Here is an 18,587-nt window from a genome sequence, read left to right on the forward strand (position 1 = left end):
GAATTGTCGTCCTGTGGACTCCGCGCGCCGGCGATGACGACGACGGCGAGGAGCATCGTGGGGGAGAAGGTGATCCTAGTCCCGTATATGAAGGAGCATGTGCCGAGGTACCATCAATGGATGCAAGACCCTGACCTTCTCGCCGCCACTGCCTCCGATCCCCTCACTCTCGACGAGGAGTACCAAATGCACTACTCTTGGACCCAAGACCCGAAAAGTAAGCGTACTTCTCGCTGATCCTCTCCTCTGCTTCGTCCTTTCCTCCGTTTTGTTTACTTTTTCTGTTGCTTGATTTGCTGCAGAGCATACTTTCATTGTGCTTGACAAGGATTTGCTGCGAGGGGAATTCATTGAAGGAGACCCTCACGATGAAGGTTTTTCCCTGTTATAAGTGTAGTTTTTTTTTTGTTCTGTTCTTGCGTATCTCTTGTTTGTGGTAATGTCTGAATGAAAATTTGTTATTTGGATTCATGGTGCTTTACTGCCCTTGGTTCAAATAGTTCTTTTTAGGAAAAGGCATACAACATAATTGAACTAAAATATGATTGATTTTGGGCGAATTTGTTGCATTTGGTTGCTGTAATAGGGAATGCTGAAAGCTGCAAGTTTTGGTTGTGATAATATATCTGTGCTGATATAATTCAATTGAATGTGAATGCTAAACATATGGACTTTTTTTTTGGGTTTAATCACAAAGGCTGATCTTAGAGACAGGGACACAACTTGTGTGAAGTGCTTGGTATGTCATAGTTGTTTGTTGTTTGTTCTTTAGTGATTGAGGATAAAAGAGTGGATTTGCTTATGTGATGTTTATATCATTATGCAATCTTATATGTACTTATAATTGTGATAGCAAGGATTGTGCGCTAGCCGTTTGGTCCTCTTTCTGTATTAGACTTGTTGTTAGACTGGATGTAGAATTGGATTGATATCATGGAGTGGCTTATCTCAACCATGTAAAGAATGAATTGCTTGTGGGTTACAGATTCTAGCTTCAAGCCTTTGGAATTGCTAAGTCTCATAGCAAGGATTCTCAAACAAGGATGGAAAATAATAAGTTTATTAGTTAGAACTTATCATGTCGTTCACTAATCTCAAAGTGACATGTGTATGGTATGATGTTGGGATAATTTTCCTATTAATATTTTTCTACGAGGAGTTCCTTTAAGAATTTTTGTACCTCGAGGAATGCAGTTTAAAGTCTCAATCATGAATAAAGGGGAGAAAAAGCCGGTAGACTATTGTAGTGAAAGGGATTGAGCTCTGATTTTTATTTCAGAAGAGCTGGCTCGTGAAAACGCAAACGATAAGTTTGTAAACCTTGATCTTATGGCACATTAATGGAAGACATTTATTGTTTGGCCATCTAATTTTCCATCTTTCCTAAATCATTATTCTTTACCACCACAAGAAAAAATAATCTTTATTCCCATGTTTTAGCACAATATATTGTTGACAATTTCCATGCTGAGCATTTAGAGAACTGATAAGTTAACTAATTTCATAAGAGTCGGTATGGTATCTTTGTAATCAATATAGGAAATTGTTCAAAGTGCTTTTATTCAAGCGAAGTCATAAATCTTGTTGGCTCTATTCATTTCATTTTCCCTAAATTTTCTTTTTATTTTTCAGCTATGGTTGGTGATGTAAATATATATATGAATGATCCTGATGACTTACAGTTAGCAGAGATTGAAATAATGATAGCTGAACTTGAAAGGCAAGGCCCACATATAAATTTACGAGGTTGCCAATTATTTATCTATCATCTTTCATGAGTTGGCATCCTGTTGTGGCTAATTATTTACATTTTTCTGTTTCAGTCGTGGCAAGGGTCTTGGAAAAGAATCAATCTTGATGATGATGTCATTTGCAATTCAGAATTATGGAATCCACACATTCCGTGCAAAAATTGGAGAGACAAATAAATCATCACTCAATCTCTTCCAAAAATTGGTCTCTCTCTCTCTCTCTCTCTCAATGTCTCTCTCACTGTGTGTACGATACATCTGTTTAGAGCTTATGAAAGGATTTTCTTTTTGTTGTTTTGCCATTGAGCACAGGGTTTTCAAGATGTTTCCTATAGTGACGCTTTTAAGGAGGTGAGCATCAAGATTTCACTTATTTCCCTTAAATCAAGAGTTATTCATAGATCTAAAAAGGGTCTTAATTGTTAAACTTAGCTCGTCTAACTACATCTATCATTCCTTATTACTTCTATTTATTGTCTAAAATATGTGCTAGATGTTACATGATATTTGGCAGCCTCTCAATTATTTATGTCTATCATTTCCCATTACTTTTTTATTTTGTCTAAATTGAGTGCTGGATTTTTCATGATACTTGTCTACTAGTTTGCCATACCAAAGGTCTAGACTGTTTTCCTAGTTTGATTGATATTCCTGCTTCCTTCCCCTAGAACTCTTATCACTGCATTTTCGTATCATTCTTTCTATGTGGAATTAATAGGTAACACTGGAATTGCCAGTAACAGAGCTTTCTCTTGGGGAGCTGCCAGCTTCAACAGGTAAACTCAAGACAAGTAATGACAGATTCATTCCTCATTCTTGGTTGAACTTTAACTCAGACTTTGTTTGTTGCATGTTCAGGAATTTCTCATGTTATTAAAGATTTACACAATCAACAGCTGGTTGATGAGAGGTAAGATATCATTAACCTGAGATATTTAGGTTTTTAGTGAGCACTTGGCAGTGTTGCTTGCTTAACAGGTGATGATTGTGGGATATACTGGAAGACCCAGTTTGATTGTTGAAGACCATAACATTCAAGTTTGTAAGAAACTGGTATTGATTATTGTAACCCAGCATTTCATATGTATGGTTCTGTCAAAATTTCGCTGCTAAAGTGGCGATAGGAATCTAACACTGAATTTCCATTTAAATAATTGTTGAAGTTTTGAAGGACTCATGAAAGCAAGCTGTAGATGGGTGATATTCTCAAAAACTCGCTCTCATAATGCTATGCTGATTGTGCTGGAACGATTTTCTCATTTGTTACCGAGGTTTGCAGCTCATCTATTTTACTTTATGTATGTCTTTGCAAATGGTCATTCTGAGTCACCTTATCCCAATGCCTAACAATTTTCTTAACATGATGTCTATTGCATATTTGCATGATGAAGATGCTCCTCTCAGCTTGTCTGATCATGAACTCTGTTTGTTATAGAAACTGAAAAGGTTTGGTGGGATTGACGGTGTTACCAAGTGATGTTATTGTTGGTCTTTTGCAGTCACTTTCACTATTCATCTCCCATTTCGCATGACAATCTCTGTTCCTTTTGTTGGCATTCAAGATTCACATGTTCATTTGCATGAAACTTCTTCATCAATTTACTTAAGTCATTAATAGTCTTCAAACTTGCGGCTTCCTCAATTTACTCAAGTCATTAATACTTTTCAAACTTGTTTCTTCCTCTATTTACTTAAGTCATCAGTACGCTTCAAATTTGCATGTTAGACTTGTCAATGTGTTGATGTCAGCTATTTTGCTTTCACATTGGAAAGAGGAGAGACTTGTGAAACTTTTTCATTGCAATGTTTTGTTTTCTTATATTTTCGCTTTTAAATGCAAATTTATGTGGAAAGATTAATTGTCCGTAGTATTTCTACATAATTAAACCTGAAGTTTCCCGTGTTGACTATACAAAGCTTGACGTGTGGTTATGCCGTTTTTCTACTTATATGAAATCTTTGGTAGGTATCCGTTGCTATGCAATGCTGTTTCTACTCGTGACATTGCTACATTGATTATTTTCCATTTACAGTAAAATAAAATATGGTTGTTGTTGTTGTTGTTGTTGTTCTACGGCATATGAAATCCTGTATCTGGTTCTAGAAGCTGTATTTCACGTTCGATGTTACAAAGTCATTAGCTGAAATAGAGCGGTGATGATGCCAAGTTTGAAAGGAAGAGAATTTATTTGTTTAATTTTCATATTCTTGCGTCAGAAATAGATGCCGTTCTTGAACAAATTAAGGTTCAGACTTTTAGAAACTTAAGAGTTTTTGATTCATTCTATTCCTTTTTTTTTTTTCTCTCCGTAGGAAACAAAGGACAAAACCGTAGAAATTAAGCGCCGGAAAAACACAACACTGACATTAACTGAAGAAACTTCCACCCTTACCTTTCTCCTCCTTCCCTCTTTATAAACAACCACTCCTTTCCATGATTCTATCCCTGTGATCATAACTTGTTTATTTTTGCCTTCCAGAGCTCTCATTTTGATCTGAAAAACATCAAAAAGCTGCAACCTTTACCACCGAATGACTACCCTCAAGAGTCCACTTCTCATCCTTCTCCTTCTACTCACTTTCTTCTCACAATCTCTAGCTGAAAACTGCCTCTCAGACACCTTCTCTGATAGCAGGGTCTTCTCCTCATGCAACTCCCTTTCTCGGCTCAGTGCTGCTATCCATTGGAATTACCATCCTTCTAATGGCACCATTGATATTGCTTACCGTGCATCTCAGTCCTCCACTGGCTGGGTTGCATGGGCTCTCAATCCTACTTCTCACGGCATGATCGGCGCACAGGCATTCTTCGCCTTTACTGGCTCAAACGGCTCGATGGCCATCTACCTGACCGGGATATCCAGCTACGCCCCAGTTGTTCAGGATGGGAACTTGAACTTCACAGTGTATAGCAAAGAAGCAGAGTACTCTAATGGTTATATGACTATCTATGCTACACTGGAATTGCCTGGAAATAGTACAACTGTGAACCAGGTATGGGAAGCAGGGACTAGCTTCAGTAATGGAGTTCCATCCGGACATGCATTAACCGGCGACAACATATTGTCTTATGGTAGTATTGATTTTCTCTCCGGAGCCACTTCAAGCAGTGGAAGTTCTCGTCAGCACCGAAAAAATGTGAGCATATTCTAAACCATGATACTTGAAAGTAGGGCTGCCAATGAATCAAGCTGCTCGCAAGCTACTCGAAGCTTAATTAGGAAAAAAAAACTCGTTCATTAAGTTAATGAGCCGAGCTTGAGCTTGAATTTTAAGCTCGAATAATTAATCGAGCTGAGCTCGAGTTACATATTGCTCAGCTTATTAAGGCCCGCTAGCCTACTCATTTTATCAACTTGTGAGCATGCTCGTGAGCCTAGAAACAAGCTTACTCTCGAGCTTGCTTAACAAGCTTGTTAAATAAATTTGCTTAATGAGCTTACTTGCGAGCCTGCTAATAAATATGTTAAACATGCCTGATAATGAGTCTACTCACGAGCTTGCTAAACGAGCCTACTAAATATGCATTTTTTTTTTCTTAAGTATGGTTGTAAATGAATTAATATGCTCGTTGAGAATTCGAAGACTCAACTCATTTAGGGCTCGGCTCAACTTGTGTATTAAAATAAATGAGTGATTCCTAAGTGCGATTTTTAAATTCATAAGGTAAACGAGTGAAGCTTAAACATTATTAAGTTGGCTTGTTAAAGCTCATGAACAACATATTTATAATATATATCATCAATAACTAAGAGGCTTATTTATATTATTATTACCAAGCTTATTTATAGGAATCATTGCTAAAATTATTTATAGTATCATTAATAAGTTCATTTATATAAAACATTTATAAAATCGTTTATAGTAGTATTAAATGGTTGTTTATGGGATCATTAATAATAGGGAAAATTACTGTTCACCCCTCGTAATTTTCAAAACTTCCCAAAAACCCCCTCCTACTTTTGCACACCCCGGACAGCCCTTCCGTTAGTGTTTAACTTCCCTTTTACCCCCTACCGTTCACTTCAAATGGGTCCATGTTGTGAAATCCCATTTTTGGCCCTCGAAAAATGGTGGGAAAGGAAAGCCCTAAATCACATCATGCTCAACCTTTTTGAAGGGTTTTTCGCTTGGTTTAACGCTTTAAATATTTTTACTAATATGTTTAATAATTGTCATATCCGTGTAATACTTCCCATCTCCGCTTAACGTTATCTTTACATGTATAATCGCTCATATTAACGAGTAAATTCTCAAAGTCTCTGCAGAAACGGTGATCTTTTTCGCTTTGATCCGAATTGCTTTGGCGGGTGGTAGACGTGGCCATTTTGAACCGAAAACGTGGAACCGAACCGAACCGAACCGTCAAAAACCGGAACCGAACCTGAAAAACCGTGAATCGTCCTAAAACCTGAACCGAACCTTCATATAAGGTTCGGGTTCCCGGCTTTCAAAATTTGAAAAACCGTGGAACCCAGGCGGTTCCAACCCGATGGCTCCAACCGCTAGCTTCCACATACTGGTTCAACCAAAGGTTCAAAACAAAAAGTTCATATTATATTATATAAATATAATATGAATAATGTCATACTATATAAATAACGCTCATTTATGATTAGGGTTTTTTTATTTTGTTAATATCATTAATTAGTAATTAATTAAGTAATTGCATGTTTAAAGATATTTTTAAATAATTAATTAAAGATATTAACCAAATTGATTATTGATTAGGTCTCGATTCGAATACTTGATTAGTCGATTAGGTCTCGATTTGATGACATTCGCTCTAACTTATATGTACTCGTGCCATGCGAAACTTTGTTACTCATGCAAGAGGATAAGTTATAATTAATTGATTATGCCACAAATTATTAGTTACAAATTAAATATGGATTTATTAAAACAATTTAATTAACGAGAAGTACTTTAAATATTTAATTCTTTAGTAGATTTTTCATATTATTTTTTTATAATTTAATATAAAAAAACAAAGACTAGACTTTTATATATCTTCCGTTTTGAAACTTACAAAATTAACGTAGTTCATATTAAATTATATTTATTTTATATAAATGAAAATATATTGAGTAAAATGCTCTCATGTAAATCATTTGAATCATTAAAAAAATATATAAATAAATAAAATAAAATAAACATGAATATATATGTGTATATATATCAATTTGCCTGATTTTGTTGATCATTTAAAGATATATATATATATATATAGATATTCCAATATATAGATAAAACTCCCAAGATTTTCAATTTGTAAACTATGCAACTTATATAAGTATACTAGAAATCAAAAAGAAAAAGGAAAAAAAATAAAAACAATTCCTAAAGAAAAACAAATAACATACATGAACATTAAAAATAATAACAACAAAATAAATAAAACATTGAAACCTTGGGTATACCATATACCTACTAACTTAACCTACTATCATTAAATGCAAAGTGCTTAGTTAAATCTATGATTGCAAAGGGCTTATATTAGTATTAAATTAATTCTTGTATTTTTGTGTTAATTAATTTGAATTATTGAATTATTTAGTTAAAAACCGAACCGTATGAACCGTCAAACCGAACCGTTGAACTAAAACCGCTGAACCCGAACCGAAAACCGAACCGAACCGAACCGAACCGAACCTCGCTTTAGGGAAGTTCGGTTCGGCTCAAAGTTTCCTGAACTGAACCAGTGGTTCAGAACTCAGAATCGGCGGTTCTCGAACCGCTGGGCATGTCTAGCGGTGGCACGTGGCGTGGCAAGAAGTTATGGTATCCCGTGCATAAGAATTAATGACGGCATTAAAATTTACGCACTGAGTAACATAATTTTTCCCGAACACCCGCTCGCTCTCATCGACCAATGTCGGCCACCGTGCGCTTAACTTTTTTTCTCGGATATGAAGAGTCACCGCTTGTGGAATTCACACCATAAACAACCGTAAAGAACCCTCCCCATGGACAACCACTCCTCGTCGTCCCTCATCATCCTCCTCCTCCTCCTCGTCCCTCCTCTTCCCATGGACAACCACTTTATCCGAAAGGATGTTTCGTGAACCTTCTTCCTTATCTTGAGAATCATTTAGCCGCAATCACGCAACAAGTTAAACTATCTTTTTTTCGCTAGTCGAAAATGCTCTCATAATCGCCTCGAATCGCAGAGGATTCTTCACTGTGGACGACGGGCAAGCAATTAAGCGAGCATTTCGACTTGGGTAAGAAAAGAAATTTTTGACGTATTTCGTGATTGCGGAGGATTCTCTAGAGGAGGGAGATCATGAAACATCCTTTAAGACGGGGTTGATATTTATCACTTGAGACTTTCTCGTTACCATTTAAGAACATTACGTCGATGTACAACTTTTACGCTCGTGTTTAACTATCGTGATCTTCGCTTTAAGTCCCACCACGACACATTGATTAATAGTCGCTTTTCATGAATGTGTGTTGTTTAACCTTTTTTTAATGTTGTACGCTCAGTGCAGTTCAAGTTGATGCACATGTTATGCAACCACCGTGGAGCATTCGAATGTACTGCATACTTGTTTCGATATACGAGGGTCGAGTCGTGAGTGTCCAAAGTCCGAGCGGACGTTGTAAATGTTGTAAATCTTTTATAAATAAAACGAAACAAGCTTTATTTGATCGTGAACTTCGAAATTTAAAACATAGACCTAGTAAAAACAAACAATGTGGGAAACAAAAAGAACGCTCATTGTAAACAATAGAAAATACGTAAATATGTTTAAACAAATGACAACGGTGTTTAAGAAAAAAAGTTACTCTTTAAACAATGACAACGGTGTAAACAATAGAAAAATGTTAAACAATACTCTAGTTACTCTTTAAACAACGACAACGGTGTTTAAGAAAAATACGTAAAGATGTTTAAACAAATGACTCCGAGAGGTACCCATCTTCAACGCGATGTCAGTGAAAAGCATTCAATTTAAAACAATAACATATTATTTACATGATATAGACTTTTAGTTAAACAGCTAACCATTATTTTAAACACTATATGTATCCTGCTTTAAACATAAAAAGCTTGACGTTTACACAGAGACTCATGTTGAGTTGAGAACATTCATTCGAACGATGAGAATATGTCTTCCTCGCGACAGTGACATATATTTCCCTTTTTGCCCTTGGGATGGAGGGAAAAATACCGCCCAATCACATCACGCCTAGTCTAACCTCTATGCATACAACTCAGCACTTTTTTTGTTTGCCTTTTCCGATCGCGTTTGTTCTTTACATCTTCTACTTCTTCTTCTTCGCCTTCTTTTTGTTCTTCACTTCATTTGGTTTGTACGATTTGGTTTTCGATCGATATATTATGGAGAGTTTTTTTGTGGTATTGCTAGATTCAACGGGGAGGGAAGGGTGCTAATGTTCACCGCTCGCACTTCTGGGAGTTGGTGTTAAACTGAGATATGTGAGCGATGGGGTCTCAAGTTTCTCTTGTCGTGGGTTAAGTTCATCACACCGGATGGATATAAAAACGGTTTCGCCCTAATAGAAAACGATGTTGACTTCCAGCTGGATGTGTCACGTCCCACTCCATCTTCAAATGTGTCAGTAGTTGATCTTGTCGTCGAGATGTAAAAATGTGCCATTGTCGAATCCTAATGAAAAACGAGGTTTACTCGTCAGTAAGTTCCTTTTCTTTTAATTATTCCAGCTTGTTCGGGGTCATTATTGTGTAAATATGTCCGTCATTGTTTAACATATCTGTACTAGTCGTTTACGTTATTAGTTAAATGCTTAAGTATTTAATTTAACGCTTTAAATATTGTCATTATCACTTAAACATTATATTCTCCGCTTAACATATTGATCTTTTTATTTCGATCAAGTGTCAGGGCAGAATTCGATTCTCGCGAGTGCTCCCATTCATCCCCATGGGCGACCCTCGACGCGTGGGATGTCTTCCTTCCTCGCCGATCATTCTCAGCGTCGTCGCTGGATATTGACAACGCTTTTGACGGTGTCGAACATTTCGAGGATGTACTTTCAAAATCATGCAATCAAAAGGAATTTTGACTTCAATTTCATAAAGAACGAAAAAAACATCGAGCGATCGTGGAATGTCGCCGATGGTTGTCGCTGGCGCCTTCATGCATCAAAAAGAGTATAACAAAAAAATACTTTTCGAATCAAGACAATCAACCCGTCACACACTTGCGGTGGTGGCATAGGTTCAGCGCCACATCCGAAAGCGCCCAAAAAAATGGGTTAGCGCACGAGTGATTCGTGAAGCTCAAGGACCGCCCCTCGTATAAGGCCATCGACATTCGATGACACATGCTAGGGAACATGGTGTCCACATACCATACAAGCAGTGCTTGGTTGGGAAAAAGAGCATGCCCGGGTGGTCCTCGACGACAGTGACATCTCCAGCTCACGATCGCTTGCTTTGGTATGTGGATAAGGTGGTCGAGACAACCCTGCAGTCATGCGATCGTGGAAAGAGACGGTGATCGCTTTTAAACGTGCATTCTTTTCTTTCAGCAGGTATTGTGGGATTCAAGAGAGCTTGCAGTCAGCTGCTTTCGATGGTACCCACCTCCTTGGAAAAATATCGGGGTACACTCATCGGGTGCCACAGGAAAGATGGAAACAATGGTTTTTTTCCACGCCGCCTTCGTGATAGTCGACAACGAGACCGATGCCAATTGGACTTGGTTCATATCTAAGTTAGGCGATGCCTTATACGAGGATGGAGATTATCATGAGATAATTACCTTCGTGTCTGACAGGTCCAAGGGCCTTGTGAGCGCAATTGCAGAGTCTTCCCTCTTCGCCACATGCATACTCGCCTTCGACATTTTGAGGCCAATTTTTATGAAAAGCCCAATGTCGACTTGGGAAGGCATTGAGGGAGGAGTGTCGGTCTATATGCTTCCGCATTGCGTGGGCATCCACGGCTAAAGATTTCGATGATACCGTGAATGAACCGCAGGCCACATCACCAAGCTCATCACCGGGTTGATTAATAAATCGGATATGGCACATTGGTCGAATTATCTGCTCGGAGGTGATCGCTGGGGTGAGATGTATTCAAACGTCCGTGAGTCGCTCAATGCTTGGATCAAGGAAGCTCGTCATTTACCGGTGACGAAAAATGGTCGACTCCATAAGGTCTCGCGAATGTTGGTTTACACTTAACATTTAGTGTTACCCTTTAAACATTCTCAATCTTTGTTTAATTACACTTGTCCGACTTTTTAAATATTAATCCTTTCGCTTTAAATATTTACAATAATGTTTAAACATGTTTACGTAATTATTTAACCATCACCGCTCTTTGTTTAACCTTATTTGCCGAGTTCAAGTTGATGCGCATGTTATGTAAACCGGCGTGAGCAAGCGAACAAATGGGAGACCTACTTATGCCCAGACATACATTCCAAGGTAGCGATCATTGTTGAGGACAGCCGAAATCTTCGTGTTGGTCGTTGTGTCGATGATCGTTACGAAGTGATCGACCAGTGCAAAGAACTCTCGTGGATCTCGCCATCGGAACTTGTTCATGTCGAAGGTGGCAAGTTTATGGTATCCCTTGCAAAACACGCTATGCGCAGCAATAATGCAGCATGACACCAACGTACATCGATTTATTAGCGGGTACTTCACCGTCGACAATTACAAACTTGCAGTACAAGGAAGCTATATTCCCCATACCCGACGATGACAGGGCCTTCGACGGAAATCGTGAGCTTCGCTTCATGATCACTCGCGACGAGAAGGCGACCGGGCGGCTTAGATGAAAAGAGGATCGAGTCGCAAGCGTTTGATGTCCGCGAGTTACATTGCAGCTGCTGCCATGGATCCGGTCACAATCGACGATCTTGCAATGAAACTGTGGCCGACTAGGTATTGTTAATAAGCCGACGATGACAGGGAAACATTGTGTATTGATGGAGTTGTTTCCATATTTAAACTCTTACTCTTTACAACGAATTGAATGTATTTAAACAGAGACATTGTTATTTTAAACGGATACACTGTAATTTGAAATATTTCAACTGATGTTTAAACAATATATGGTATATTTAAACAATGAAACGGAAATGTACACAACTACAACGTAAATTAAACAATGAAATGAAACTGAATGAAATTTAACCTGCCTTACAATTGAAAACAAACAAACTTTACATTGAGATATACAAGTTATTGATGGGCAACTTCCCATATTTATTTAAACAATGAATGCATTTAGTTAAACAGAGACAGTGTTATTTTAAACGGGTACACCGTATTTTGAAATATTTAAAACTGATGTTTAAATGATATATTGTATATTTAAACAATGAAAGTGAAATGTACACAATTAGAACGTAAATTAAACAATGAAATGAAACTGAATGGAATTTAACCTGCTTTACAATTCAAAACAAACAAAATTTACATTAACATATACAAGTCATGCTCTTCGAACACGAAAACAATGAATTGAATTTGTCCAGATTTACATTCGAAAACAAAATTGACATTCGGACATACTGAGACATGTTCTTCAAAACAAAAATTTAACCCGCGCGACGACCCCCTTTGTCACTGGACGCCGACGCCTCCCCTTCTTAAGTATGCGGGTAACATACCTTAATCTCGAGGTAAGGAACGTCCCGTCTGCATGTAGTCGTAATCTCTCACCCCCAAAGAAATTGCTCGATAAACCGCGATGACGTAGACGCGCAGAATCGACGCTTCCTTGTTTTTGGCGTGGGGTTTCTATGTCGAGCACGAGTGGGTACTTTGTCGTCGCCGACTCACTCGAACTCCATATCGACACAAATGTCGAATAGATTCCTACTGCCGAGATATGCAAGTCGAGATTAGAATACCCGATTTAAATACCAAACATGATATTAATCGGACATAATTAAAGAACTTACCATGTCCAACGCTGTCCTTATCGTACTCCCTGATATGAAGAATAACGCCCTGTATTCTTGTTTATCATCGTCCGTGACGACCATACGTGGAAGTGGCCATTCATGATTATCGGGAGGATGACAATTTGAACTTCATACGACTGCAGACATGATCCCCGATCATAGCCATAATCGTGTCATGTGCGCCTTCCCCGCTTGGACATAAACAGCAGAAGCGGTCCCGGTGATGGAGGCGCGCTTCGTAAGGATACGACTCTTTCGTCAGCTGACTTTTTGTATTATGCATACGAAAGCGTCCATCACATCATCAGTGACCATCTCCTTCCCCTCAAGCAGCATGTATAATTTGTCGCGATGATGGCCGACAGTGCCATTCTTCCACACACGATAAAGCTCGAGGTTAAACGATAACGTAGATATAATAAGACCATATTATAAATATTTAAATGATATTATCAATTGTTACATGATATTATATATAATTAAATGTTAAGTAGACAAATTAAATGATAACATAAAGGTATTAAACACTATTAGGTAATTGTTAAACACTATAATAAAACCTTTAAACAATATCATAAAAACTTTTACACTTACTCGTCCCATAGAGCAAAGCTGAGGAAGATCCTCATCAACTCCCTCGTCAGATTTGTTAAGACGACTCGAGCCAACCCATTTCTTCTTCTTCGAATAAAAGCTTTCCGAGCAGCCCTGCGTCCAATGTTTGATCTGGCCTCGATCATCTCTCTCGCCGCTCGGGCTCGGGGTCTTCAGTAGCATCTTCCTTCGACGCGGGACGACGGCGAGCAAAGATCAACTCGCATTACATCCTTACATGGTTGTTCTTGTTGTGGAATTGTGTCCGGCTCGACGCGGGACGACGACGACAAGATCAACCGCAGACACGTCCACGGCCACGGCAACGGATTCGACGATCTTCTCAACCGCTGGGCCATGACAACAAAGATCACTGGGGACACACCCTTAACTTGTTCTCGATCTTCATCGATCGTGTCCATCTTTGATGCCGCATCTCTGCAGCTGGCTCCACCGGTCGAGGATTTCATCGAGAAGAGAGTCAACGGCCTTTCTCAACAGCAAGAACGGCCACATCATCTACGATGTCCTTCTCAACAACAGAGATCGACCGATGGTGTTGCTATTGCTTCATCGTCACCGGCAGCGGAGACAGAGGCGATTGTTCTCCTCTTTTCGTAAGTCTCTTCGAATGTGGCCGCCTTTGAACGACCTTCCCGATGATGTCCTCGTCGTCAAATTCCGACGCCTCGCTCGTCCCGGTGCCAGTTCTTTTCGAGGGATGGCGCACTGGCCATGAACGTCCTTCCAGATACCGACACGAGCGATAAGCCGAGGAAACTCCCGTCATCAATATCCGGAATGCTCGCGATAAGAGTCAGGTGACATCTTCGCCTAATATCACCGTGGGCCGCCACTGGCCGGAGGGGCCGCCATGGTCTGGGGCCGCCACACTTTTCGGGGGACCGCTTGCTCGTGGTAGGGGGTTGTTGCAACTGCCGGTATGGGAGGGCTTCTCCGGCGTCGAGGAATCGCGTGCGCGTGGTGGGGTCGGAAGTAGGAGAACGAGCGCCCAGCTAGGCACGATAGAGGCCGCCCTCTCATCCCGCCTCGAGCAAGTGGTTCCCGGAGCAATAGCATCCGTCCCGCTCGGTTGCCCCCAACAAATATTTTCTTCTTCAAAGATTCACGGAACCAAACTCAGAAACTAACATATGTAAACCAAACAATTTCAAATAAATCATTCATTTTTAAAACTATAAAAACTATATTTAAACAGAGTGTTTATATATTTAAACGTTATAGAATATAATTAAACGGAGAACAAAAATATTTAAACCCAAGTATGTAATAAGAGTTAAACGGTAGAATACTAAAGTTAAACGCTAAATAAAATGTTTAAACGTTAAAGACTTATGTTAAACATCGTCCATGATTTATTACCTCTTTTCCATCGAGCGATGACAAGCTCGCTTTCTACCGCCGCTGCTTCCGTAAGTACTTTCACCATAGCACAACATCCTTGGGATCTTGCCGAAACGGACTTTCTTCCCTGCTCCGGCCACCATGAAAACCGGGACGCTAAGCGCCGACCGAGCAACCCCTTAATGCACTCACGTGTCTGGTCTTCTTCCCGGCAGATCTATCTTGCACTCGGGCGGTACGCTGTGGAATATCCTCCATAAGCCACTTGATGCGCCGCCTCGCGCCCATGCGTGATCGCCTCCATGGTCGGTAGATCATCGACGAATCAACGCATCCGGCTCGAACCGAGCATGATGTATTTGGGAAGAGGACTCGTCCCCATGAGGTACACCATCGAGTTTCGACGAAATTATCTTCTTCTTCCCTCTCGTCGAACAGGGTCTGCACAGAGTGCTCTCGATGGAGTCTCTGTCTCTCGTAGGTCTTTGATAGATACCGCCCTTCGACCGACCGGGCTCTTCTTCTTCGAAAGACCACCTGCGCCGCCATCGCAACGCGTACTCAAGCACGAGGGCCACATCTTGAGGTCCGAAAACTCGACCCGGCTTTCCCCGATCCTCGAATTTATTGGTGCGACCATCGCATCTTTGCAAAAGAGAATCAAGAAGGGCTCTCTCTGGTATATAGCTTCTAGCTCAAATAACGCCGCAAAGCGGTGTCCGCCGAATAATCTCCCAAAGTGTCGAGGGGTCATGTTATTTTTTTAATTCAAATCTAAAAGTCTCCACTACGGCTGTCAAATAGCATCGGCCATTAACTAGGGTCGACCGCCATAATCACAAGCTCACGATAATAACAACACATTCAACATGCAGATCGACAAAAAGTTTAAGCGGAAATATAAGGTTTTTAAACTGTAGAACTCTCGCTTATTAAACAGTAGATATAAAATGTTAAACAGAGACCCATTTTGTTAAACAGAGACGAGAATACTTAAACAGGGACAACAAATGTTAAACTGTAACATCTCATTTCTTAAACGCCAACCCTCATTTAGTAAATCGCAACCATATCAAACGAACGGAAATGTACATTATAAATATTACACAAATCATAACAATCGAAAAACTAATTCGATAGTGTATACATACGAAAATGCAAAACAAAAACAAAAACCCCACTGAGAAATCTCCTGCAGACTAACAAAACCCCACTGAGAAATCCCCTCAGCACTTCAATATCTTCCAACAAAAACAGGAGCACAAAACAAAACCGAAAAAAATCTTTCTTTAGAATGTAATAGTTAACATAAAACCATACTCAATACCTTAGATTTCAAACCGATGAAATGCCAACTAGTCATGCTGGAGGACTTCTCCTTCGAGATACCGTGGAAAGGGAAAAGTCGATGAAATGCCGATACGAGAGGCTTCACGCAGAGACAACTTCTGAGACAGCCTGAAATGGAAAAAGTCAAGACGTGAGTTGAGAAAAAAGCAATTAAACAGCTCCAATAAATTGCCTCTCTGGGGTTACCCCTACTGAAAACCGCCCACTTCCTCTCAAATCGCCGAGATGGTCTGCAGACTACGACTCCCCACGCAGGGCATTTTCGTCCCAAAAAAATTTGAAACTCACTCCGCTCACATCCGACTATGAGGGTCTGTGGGTTTCAAAAACATGTAGCTTTTAAAAAGGAGGGATTTTTGGGGATTGCAAAACTAATGGGGTGTTTTTGGCAATTTTACAAACTTAAAGGGTTTTTTTGGCAATTTCCACTTAATAATAATATGTTAGAAAAATATTACATGTTGTTTTAATATAAATTTAAGTAAAAGAGAAGATTAAGCATGGCTAAACTCGGCTCGTTTCGTTTGCAACACTGCTTGAGAGTCTGTGTTAGTTTAGAGCAGATAAATTGCTTATTGTCTTGTCTTAATTGCTAGTTTTTTCCTGTTCTTAATTAGTTGACTTCAATTTGTTTAATTTCTTAGTACCTGTTTTCAATTTATTCCTTCAGTTCAATATCTTGCTTATGTGTGTGTTCTTTTTCTTCAAAAGAGAAGCTCAGCCACAAATTTGTTGCAATTCCAACATCCTTGAAAGTTGAAACAGAAGTGGACCACAAGACAAATGTTTTTCTTATGCCTTTCTTTCTTTTTTCCCACCATCTTTCCTACAATTTCTTATCTATGCTAGTGAAAGTTATTGTTTATACACAACATAGTTACTCAACTCCATCTACTGCTTGCTGTTATTCATGCAAATGTGGTTTTTTCCCCTTTTCAGACCCATGGAGTGCTGAGTGCTGTCAGTTGGGGTATCCTGATGCCAATTGGAGCCATCACAGCAAGATATCTGAAAGTCTTTGCAAATCCTGCATGGTTTTATCTGCATGTTGCTTGTCAGTGCTCTGCATACATTGTTGGAGTTGCTGGATGGGGAACAGGCCTTAAACTCGGAAGTGAATCTTCTGGAGTGACTTACCACTCTCACCGAAACATCGGCATCATCCTCTTCTGCCTTGCCACTGTCCAGGTACTTCTTCATATCACTCATGAGTACATTGATGAACATGTTAATTAATTAAACATCAAACTGAATCAGTCTTTGTTATGTGCATATATATAGGTGTTTGCATTGTTGCTGAGACCAAACAAGGATCACAAGTACCGTATTTACTGGAATGCATATCATTATTTGGTAGGATACGCTGTAATTGTCTTAAGTATTATCAACATATTCAAAGGCTTTGACATTCTTGATCCAGCCAAGGGTTGGAAAAATGCTTACATAGCCATCATAGCAACACTTGGAGGTATTGCACTTGTGTTAGAAGCTGTTACATGGGTTGTAGTTCTAAAGAGAAAGGATAGAATCTCTACTGACAAGTCCTCCCTCAATGGTGCTAATGCTATTCACAGCAATGGCAACATGCAGTCTCAGAATCATCAGGGTGTTTGAGTTGTTCTTTTTATACTAGCTTGTATTCCTTTGTATCATTCTTTCATATAGTTAGTTTATTATACTGTGTGCTGATGATGATGTATTTTTCATGTTGAATTTTTTATAGAAAATAGTCATGGATATATATTATAGAAATACTTGTTATCTCATTCTCATTATTCATCACAAGCATTAACAAGAAGCAAGCTAATTCATTGAAAGAAAAAAAGAAGGGGAAACTACTTGACAGGCTCAAAGGAAGTGAGCTGCCTGAAATTGAGCCAAGACTTCTCCCAAACAACAGCTTGATAGTTAGACAGTTGAGAGGAATCCTTAGCAGAGATGATAAGCTTGTAATTCATGCCAGCTACCACCTGGGATTCTCCAGAAACCACCTGTTGAAACTCCAGAGACGCTTTGGCCTCTTTGTTGTGCTCTGTGACAGCGTACTTACCGAGTTCCTGGATGTGTGGATCCTTAACGTCCTTGATTGGGCTCCATCCACCAGTAATACCTACACAGCCATGTATGAGAACAGAGATGGTTGTCAGGAGGAAGAGGAGGAGAAGGGTGTGGTGGTTACCAGTTCCCATGGTTTGTGGTGGTGGAGTGGTTGATAGGAATAGGTGGTGTTTATAATTTTTGATTTATAATTAAGAGCTACTCCATATATATAGTAATTAATGATTTATAATAAAAAGATATATATATATATATATTAGTGGGATGTGGACATCCACCACGTGGGTTGTTTATGGGGATTGGTATTTGGTGCTGGAATGCATGGATTGATGGATAGGAGGAATTGTTTAGAAGTTAATTGATTTTTGATTTAGTGTGTTAATCGGGGTGTTTTTGGTTGAAGGGATTTGGATAGCTTGGATCTGATGTAGATTTACTTATTGACTGAGTTTTTCTTGTTTTTTTTTTTTGGATATTTAAGATATGAATTGATTTGTATTAAATAGTATTTTTTTTATAAATTTTTAAAATATGATATTAAAAAAATTAAATA

At 39.2% G+C, this 18,587-nt stretch overlaps 3 protein-coding genes across 5 annotated transcripts; 2 read left to right on the plus strand and 1 right to left on the minus strand.

The window, feature by feature from the left end:
* The first annotated feature begins 17 nt into the window (after positions 1 to 17).
* Positions 18 to 2,999, plus strand: LOC120250467 (N-acetyltransferase 9-like protein). 3 transcript variants are annotated; one of them, XM_039259286.1, is made up of 9 exons: positions 18 to 217; positions 303 to 374; positions 1,633 to 1,720; positions 1,824 to 1,956; positions 2,064 to 2,102; positions 2,470 to 2,527; positions 2,610 to 2,661; positions 2,713 to 2,804; positions 2,915 to 2,999. In XM_039259286.1, the coding sequence occupies exons 1-8, from the start codon at positions 34 to 36 to the stop codon at positions 2,771 to 2,773; spliced, it is 687 nt and encodes a 228-aa protein (XP_039115220.1). In that variant the 5' UTR covers positions 18 to 33; the 3' UTR covers positions 2,774 to 2,804; positions 2,915 to 2,999. The 3 variants fall into 3 exon arrangements, with proteins under 3 accessions (XP_039115220.1, XP_039115219.1, XP_039115221.1); XM_039259285.1 differs by having other exon boundaries at positions 2,713 to 2,958; XM_039259287.1 differs by having other exon boundaries at positions 2,730 to 2,957.
* Positions 2,948 to 17,800, plus strand: LOC120250466 (cytochrome b561 and DOMON domain-containing protein At5g47530-like). Its single transcript, XM_039259284.1, has 4 exons — positions 2,948 to 3,022; positions 4,065 to 4,889; positions 16,916 to 17,164; positions 17,258 to 17,800. The coding sequence occupies exons 2-4, from the start codon at positions 4,284 to 4,286 to the stop codon at positions 17,588 to 17,590; spliced, it is 1,188 nt and encodes a 395-aa protein (XP_039115218.1). The 5' UTR covers positions 2,948 to 3,022; positions 4,065 to 4,283; the 3' UTR covers positions 17,591 to 17,800.
* Positions 17,797 to 18,196, minus strand: LOC120250468 (cysteine proteinase inhibitor 1-like). Its single transcript, XM_039259289.1, has one exon. It carries the CDS (start codon positions 18,163 to 18,165, stop codon positions 17,812 to 17,814), a length of 354 nt encoding a protein of 117 aa, XP_039115223.1. The 5' UTR covers positions 18,166 to 18,196; the 3' UTR covers positions 17,797 to 17,811.
* Positions 18,197 to 18,587: the final 391 nt, after the last annotated feature.

The sequence above is a fragment of the Dioscorea cayenensis genome, chromosome 19, assembly GCF_009730915.1.
Source record: "Dioscorea cayenensis subsp. rotundata cultivar TDr96_F1 chromosome 19, TDr96_F1_v2_PseudoChromosome.rev07_lg8_w22 25.fasta, whole genome shotgun sequence".
NCBI classification, from domain to species: Eukaryota; Viridiplantae; Streptophyta; class Magnoliopsida; order Dioscoreales; family Dioscoreaceae; genus Dioscorea; species Dioscorea cayenensis.